This window comes from Thamnophis sirtalis, unplaced genomic scaffold (assembly GCF_051295495.1).
Source record: "Thamnophis sirtalis isolate CommonGarterSnake01/CBP01778 unplaced genomic scaffold, rThaSir2_p1.2 scaffold_2, whole genome shotgun sequence".
Taxonomy (NCBI): Eukaryota; Metazoa; Chordata; class Lepidosauria; order Squamata; family Natricidae; genus Thamnophis; species Thamnophis sirtalis.
In genome coordinates, this window is record NW_028261382.1 from 66793656 (window position 1) to 66801740 (window position 8085).

The 8085-nt window shown below is 48.2% G+C and overlaps 1 protein-coding gene across 1 annotated transcript in view; it reads left to right on the forward strand.

Moving 5' to 3' along the window:
* PRODH (proline dehydrogenase 1) overlaps positions 1–7593 on the forward strand; it is a 30972-nt gene extending 23379 nt beyond the window's left edge. The window contains exons 9-14 of the mRNA XM_087705845.1: positions 1847–1939; positions 2200–2346; positions 4064–4239; positions 4324–4422; positions 6878–6966; positions 7082–7593. Of these exons, the coding sequence (XP_087561971.1) occupies positions 1847–1939; positions 2200–2346; positions 4064–4239; positions 4324–4422; positions 6878–6966; positions 7082–7275 (798 nt within the window). The 3' untranslated portion in view covers positions 7276–7593. The remainder of the gene's footprint in view (positions 1–1846; positions 1940–2199; positions 2347–4063; positions 4240–4323; positions 4423–6877; positions 6967–7081) is intronic.
* The last annotated feature ends 492 nt before the right edge of the window (positions 7594–8085 follow it).

Genomic DNA, 8085 nt, shown 5'->3' on the forward strand with positions numbered 1-8085 from the left:
TTTTATTCACTAAATTGATAACGCCGCCCGTCTCCTATCAAGCAACACTTGGCACGCATGTAATCTCACCTCCGCAGCTGAGTAAGGAGCAGGGTGGCACCTTCTCTTCCCCTGTTCTGAATCGGCTGCAGAAAATTCATCATTTGGCCAGGCTTGGCAGCTTCTAAATATGTCAGGGATGATTCCTTGAGCCTCTGCTGGAAGAAGATAATGGACAGAAGAGATAAAGGACCAGGATGCTCTTTGGCTGGCAGTTGGGAGCATCTGTGGCTCCCTCCTCCCTTCCCCCCACCCCCCTCCCCCTTGTTCAGAGCCACCGTTACAATGACAAGCCTATTTAATTGAGAGACGAGCCCATTGGCTGATCTTTCAGTGGCTTGGACAGCGTGATGCCATTGGGGTAGGGCAGGGTGAGCAGGATCTCCTGGAGAGCCAGCCCACCATCCATCTCTGGGCTGCAAGGGCAGGGCAGGCTCTTTAAGGCCGAGCTTGGTTTTCATTATCGCTGTGCAAAAATTAGACCTGGGGACTAGATTTGAGCCAATCAGGTGGACCCATCAAAGTTCCAGGCATCGGACATTTGCCTGCAGAGGGTGTGCTGTCCCACTCGCTCCCATGCACACACAGTGGTTTAGGGGGTTTATTAATATTCCTCAGCAATTCCCTTCACCAAAAACCCAGAACTGTTTCAATGAAGTCCAGCCAAGAGCACATGGAGCAATGGCCAATGAGTCCACAAGGCACTTGAAAGTTTCCCAACCAAGATAATCCCCAAGAGAAGAGGGTCCACCAGGCCAGAAGAATCAAGAGCTCACAAGACACGACCCAAGGTCAAGGCAAGGTGGTCAATCCCAACAACCAGGAAAAATGCAGCTAGGAAATGAATACTTTATTCCCAGCATCATCTCCATCCACCTGCTGTGCTAAATAGCCAGCTTCTGCTTCAACCCATCACCTCAAAAGTATTGGATTAAAATTTGGAAATAGATACAGCAAATTACAGAGAAACAAATAGAATATAAACCGGAACTCTTTCTGCTGGGATTAACCAAGGGGAAATATAGAAAGAAAATTAAATACATATTAATACCCATGTTGACTACAGCCAGATTAATGTTTTCCCAATGTTGGAAACAGAGTAATATTCCCCCAGAAGAATTAGTGATTCAGAAAATTCTATATTGCGCAGACATGGACAAATTAACATTAAGATTAAAGGATAAAGAAGAGTCTGAATACTATGAAATTTGGGATAATTGGTATAAATGGTTGCATAACAGGAATAAAGTTAATTCAGCCAAGAAACAATAGAGAAATGTATAGAACTGTAGATGAATGTATTTAAATATAGAAGTGATATAAGATTAATATTTCCAGGTATGATGAAACAACAATGTTAATGGGATGATTGTAAGATGTAATAGAGGGGAAAACAATAAAAATTTGATCAACCCAGAAGGCAGTTCCTCCTCCTCCTCCTCATCATCATCATTGACTGGCTGCAGCTGGATGCTTTCCCCACCTGGAGCCTCAGGTGGTCTTGCTGTAGCTGTGCTCCAGCCAAATCCCCTCAGCTGGTTGTTTAAAGCCATTGATCAATTCCCTTTCTGAAGTGACTGGGACTAGTTTTATCTTCCTCCAAACTGACATCTGGAGAGGAATTTGGGGAAACATCTGGGGGAGTCATCACAAGAGGGGCACAAACTGACTCCAGACCCTCCCCCCACCCCAGATTGGCCTGGCTCCCTTTGGGGATTCAAAACTAGCAGCTGGAATGATGAAATAAACTCAAGCTCCACATTTATGTCTGGAAATACTTTCTAATCTCATCTCTCAACCTTCCCAGACAGGCCAGCTTGAGCCGCTCCTCTCCCGCTTCACCCAGGAAGAGGAGAGGCAAATGAAGCGCATGTTGCAGCGCATGGACATCCTGGCCAAGGTGAGACACTCCTCCCCTCCCCCCCCCCCCGGCCCATAGCACTTTTTGCAGTATGGTGACCAAAACGAGATGCAATATTCCAGGTGGGGCCTTACTAAAGATTTATAAAAAGGTACTAATACTTCATTTGATTCTGATGCCCTGTCTCTGTTGATACAATCAAGGATGGCATTAGCTGTTTTGGCTGCTGCTGCACACGGCTGGCTCCTGTTTCAGTTATTATTAAGAGCTAATCACCATCTTTTACTCTTCCTTTTTAGAAAGCCGTCGGGGTGGGCGTGAGGTTAATGGTGGATGCAGAACAGACCTACTTCCAGCCGGCCATCAGCCGCCTCACCTTGGAGATGCAGCGGCGATTCAACCAGGAGAGGCCAGCCATCTTCAACACGTATCAGTGCTACTTGAAGGTGGGATTTCCTGGTGGTCTCCTACCTAAGTATTGATCAGGTCCAACCTGACTTGCTTACGAGCCCAAAGCAGTCATCAAACTTCCCCCTTCACCCTCTACATTGGCCAAAACAGCTGAACAAGACAGGTTGCACTAATGGATGACAGGAATCATCATCATCATCTTTTAATGACCCCATAATCCCTTGCGGGGTGGAATCTGGGCAACTGAATGGAGTTGAGTGTTTACTGGCCGGATGCCCTTCCTGTTGCCAATACGGAGTTTTGTTCAGCAGATATATTCTCATTATGCCCAGAGAGAGAAATATCTGCCTCTGCCTAGGATTGAACTCATAGCCTTCTGATTGTGAGGTGAGAGCTCCACCTCTAGGCCACTGCACCACTCTAATGGTTGACAGGAATGCTGGAGGAAAAAAGGCTTGAGATATATTGAAGATTGAATTTATTTATACGGAATTCTAACTGGTATTTTTAACTAAAGAATCCTAAATCAGATCATATTGAAATGTTCATTGGGATCAACAGAATATAAAGATCACCCATCCTTTAATATCTGCCAGAGCCCTTAGACGTATATGTCGCTTCACAGGGCTCTCTAAGCGATTTACAGAGTCAGCCTCTTGCCCCCAACCATCTGGATCCTCATTTTACCCACCTCGGAAGGAGGGAAGGCTGAATCAACCTTCAGCCGGTCAGGATCAAACTGCTGGCAGTGGGATGTTTGTCTGCAATACTGCATTCAAACCACTGACCACAAAGGGAGGGAGGGAGGGAGGGAGGAAGGAAGGAAAATAGCAATAGCACCTAGACTTACTGTATTTTTCAGAGTATAAGACACACCAAGGTTTTCAAGAGGCAAATAAAAAAGAAGTTTTTGCACTCTGCAAACCTCCCAAAAACGAGCCCATTCCCCCACCCCCCAAAAAAGGCATGAATAGCCTTTAGGGGGCTTGCAGAGTGCTCCTGGGGAGGGGGCAAAAACCAGCAAAAAACGGCCCGATTTTCATTTTAAAAAGGGGGATGGATAGCATTTAGGAAGCTTATAGAGTGCTCCTGGGGGCTGGGGGGAGGTAAAATTGAGCAAAACATTTTTTGCTCATTTCTGCCCTCCCCAGCCCCCAGGAGCTCTCTGAAAGCCTCCTAAAGGCTATGCACAGCCATTTTGATGAAGGGGGCGGGGTTTCAGGAGGCAAAAAATGCTGTATTCAGTGTATAAAACGCATCCAGATTTTCACCCTCTTTTTTGAGGGAAAAAGGTGTGTCTTATACTCCGAAAAATACAGTATATAATACCGCTTCATAGTGCTTTATAGCCCTCTCTAAGCGGTTTACAGAGCCAGCCTCTTGCCCCCAACAATCTGGGTCCTCATCTGACCCACCTCAGAAGGATGGAAAGCTGACTCAACCTTGAGCCTGGTGGGATTCGATCTGCTAAATTGCAGACAGCCGGCAATCAGCAGAAGCAGCCTGCAGTACTGCACTCTATCCACTGCGCCTCTTGATGTGCTTCTTGATGCTGGAATCGAGCAGTGTGGAGAGGATCTTCCTCCACTAATATAAAATTTAGTTAATTTTTAGAAAGGAACAGATCTCAAGGTCTTTAGGTTATAACTGCCAGGAGAATCCTGTTTTGCCTTGGAAACCTTCAAGGTACAATTGAAGGCACATTCTCAGGCTCCTCTTCCTCCTCTTCCATCCATCCATCCATCCAAACAGGAGGCCTATGATAACGTGACCATCGATGTGGAGCTCTCGCGCCGGGAAGGGTGGCATTTCGGAGCCAAGCTAGTGAGAGGCGCATACATGGAGCAGGAACGAAGCCGGGCGTCTGAAGTGGGCTACGAGGACCCCATCAATCCAACCTATGAAAAGACGAGCGAGATGTACCACAGGTGGGGAGAAGTCGGCTCTGGGTTGTAAGAGGGGAAGGGACACCTGGCAGGCCAAGCTGATCCCTTCATCCCTCTTTCCTGCAGATGCCTGGACTACATCCTGGAGGAGGTTCGGCACAGCCGGAAGGCCAACGTGATGGTTGCTTCTCACAATAAAGAGACGGTCAAGTTCACCCTTGGCAGGTAGTGGTCAGTGTGAGGCCCACCAACCCATCTTTTATATATATATAACATTTTATTTATTTATGTTGTATGTTTGCATACAATTCTGATAATAATATTACCATTTAAGTCGGGGGGGTTCAGCTACTGCTACTGCCGGTTTGCTCAGGGATGCGCTGCGCACTTGCGCACATGTGTAGTACTAAAAAGAAGCTCATGTGCAGAAAGCAAGTTGGTGGCCCCCATGGCACCGCCGAGAAAACCGGTTCGGGGGCGTAGCAGACTGAGCTACTACTTACTCGACCGGTCCGAACTGGTATAATCGTAATTTTTCAACTTCTAACATTTGTGTATGTATAGCAATTATAATACCATGTTTCCCCCAAAATAAGACAGGGTCTTATTTTCTTTTGACCCCCAAAATAAACACTTGGCCTTGTTTTGGCGAGGTCTTATTGTTTTTGAGGTGCAGGAGGCAGCGAGCCTGGTCACCTCATGGCTGCTGCTGTGTTGTGCATCACTGGGCTTGCCACTCTTTTTGCGACAGCCATTAGCGTGACAGAAAGAGCACGGTGGCTAGGGTTGTGGGAGCAGCGGTTAGGTAAGGGCATGTGGGGTGCATGCAGGGGTGGGTTCCTGCCAGTTCTAACTTCTTCTATAGAAGAGGTTCCACAAATCTACCATGCCATTTAGAACCGGTTCCAGCTCCCGCCCATCTGCACCACGCTTGCCCCGCCCGCTGCTCACTGATTGGCTGGCTCACCAATCGTCCCCCCCCCCCCCGCCTTTAAGAGTCCTATCTAAATCTTAGTCTTAAAGCTGTCAAGTTTGAACATCCCTGGTTTTTTTTTTTTCTAAAAGGTTAGGGGTGCCAGGGTCTTGTAACTTGACAGACTTGTGTGCTTCAAATGCCAGAGTTTCTGAGCCTGTAACATTTTGGTTGCTAAGCAAGAGCGTTGTTAAGTGGGTTTCACCACATTTTAAAAGTTGGCCACGCCCACTCAGTGACATGGCTGGAAAGCCACTCCCACTCAGTCACATGAGTGCCAAGCCACTCCTACTCAGTCACATGGCTGGCAAGCCACTCCCACAAAGCAGGCCACACCTACAGAATAGGTTCTAAAAATATTTGAAATCCACCACTGGGTGCATGGGACATTTTCCCCCCTCCCTTCCCCCCCTCGCTTTACCTCATGCTGTTTGCACAGCAACCAACCAGAGGAAATGGGGGGGACCAGTTATGCATAAGTTTAAATATTTTCAGGGAGGGCTTATTTTAGCGCATGTACTCAAAAGCCCGATTGGGTTTATTATCCAGGGAGATCTTATTTTTGGGAAAACAGGGTACGTTCTATTATATTTCAGTATACATAATATTTTCCCAATTTCTATTTTCTACTTATTTTTTCTAACACTTAATAAAATAACCACCCTGTTAAAAAAATTCTATATCTATCCATCATCTCTTGCCCTTTTTAGAGTTTTAACTCTTAATAACTTTTTGGATGAATCTTTCCTGCTTCTCCTCTGGTACCTTGCAACTCCTTTTATCGTGTTTATTTAAATATTTCCTCTGCCATGGCATCTGTCTCTTGCTGTTGGATCTCTAGAGCAGTGGTCACCAACCTTTCTGACCTCAGGGACCACTACATTCATAATTTTAAATCCTGCAGATCACTAATATGATCTGCCTAATGATCGGCTTGGTGGGCATGGCTAGGTGGTCGCCTCGCCAGCCTCTACTCACCCCTCCCCTCCCAGCCACTCCTCCCCTGCCTGCCCGGGCTCCTTAGGGCCCCAACAGGAAGCAGTTGTTGGAGCTAAGCAGCCACCATGAGAAAGAGTTGGCAAAACAGCTCAGTTCAAATTGGATCTGGTCGAGAAGGAGGCTCAGCAGAAGCACCTCACTGAGGACTAGGAGCATAGGCTTTCCAAGCAGAGGGAGGGCCTGCAGGAGTGCAAGGCCAGGTACCGGCACCTGGAGTCTCAGCAGGCTGAGTTGGTCAGCCAGTTCCGGGCCATGATGCAGTCCCACTGGAACCAGGCCCTCTGGCTCTTCGCCACCAGCGGCCCTTCCCCCCAGCCTTTGTCCAAAGCCCCTCATCAGGAGACCGAAGCAGATCCCAAATCAAAATTTCTGCCCCCTCTGACCCTCACAAAAAGACCCCAAAGGGGGAGACTCTCTGCAGCAACATAAGCGTTCATGGCACATGTCCAGCCCAGGGGCCGTAGTTTTAGGACCCCAGATTCAGTGCAATATAGAAAATGCCAATAATTTTTCTTCAGTAGGTGATCGCTGCCCTGGAGCACCCATCTGATGAAGCCTGAATTCTCCTCCTAAAATTCTCAAGCCAGGGCCATCTTGCCCAGGACACTCTGCAAGATGGTGTCTGCACACCTGGAAGGGAGGTTGGCTATTCTTCAACATCTGGAGACTGTCCGGGGGTTGTCTTCTGAAATCCTTTCTTCTTTGCAGGATGGCAGACCTTGGCATCCACCCCTCGGAGAACAAGATCTACTTTGGGCAGCTCCTGGGCATGTGTGACCAAATCACCTTCCCTCTTGGTAAGGCAGGGCTTCCGTAAGAGTGATGTGACTCTTGGCCAATGGTGGAGGGCAGTGGGGGGCTGAGTTGAAAAAGGTGCAACCAACTGATTTCTGAATTCAATCCTCCCTCCAGGTCAAGCTGGGTTCCCCGTGTATAAATACGTTCCCTACGGCCCCGTGAAGGAGGTCCTGCCTTACCTGTCCAGGAGAGCCCAGGAGAACCGAGGCCTCCTGGCACGGGCAGAGGAGGAGCAGCAGCTTCTCTGGACTGAGCTGAAGAGGCGCCTGTTTGCGGGGACCCTCTTCAACGTACCGAGCCCCCCTTGAGTACTTCTCCCCTCGGCCTCGCACTGGGGCAGCTTGGACAGGGACCCCAGTCGTGGACGCTTCCTTGCAGGCTGACCGGATTCTCTCTCGCCCGGTGCCAGGGTGGCACAGCTTTGGGGAGGGGGGGGGCTGGCAACAGAAGCCCTGAGTGTAGCAGCTACTCTAGCATTACAGGCATTTGTGGCACCTGCCCATTGCCATCTCCCAGATTTGACACCTAGTATTCTGGAATCGCCTTCTCTTTGTCACCCGTTTGCTCTTCCACTTGTCCGTCTCTGGGATGAAGGTGGCTGTACCAATAAAAATTCTTTTCAGAAACTGCTGGAGTGACAGCCGTGTTGCAGAAGAGCCTTTTCCCAGGACAGTTGCTGAATGTCCGGTTGGTCTCTGGGTGAGATCACCCCCTCCCCCTTTTCTGAGGTTTGCAGCTCTTGCAAAACCACAATCTACTTAGCCACAGTTTATTAGTGAATCGAGCAGGTTTGCAAGGGCTTAGAAAGGAGTACGATAATTATCAGAGTTATCATGGATTAAACAAGGTGCACCAGAGAAATCTTAGTTTGCTTTGACAACCGAGCTAGATTACTGGAGGAAGACTTTAATAAGGAATTGGGGAAAATGTGGACACACCCTTCTTGAATAACTTGAAGAAGGTACGATTGAGGGATTGGGAGTGGGCTGAGCTACTACAGCCAGCCCATGGTCCTTAAGGGAGGAGAGATGCAGGGGGTACCTGGGGTTCCAGCCTGGGCCAAGGACTCGTCAAGATCTCCATAAATGTCCAAGATGAGAAATAGAGGGATTCTTATA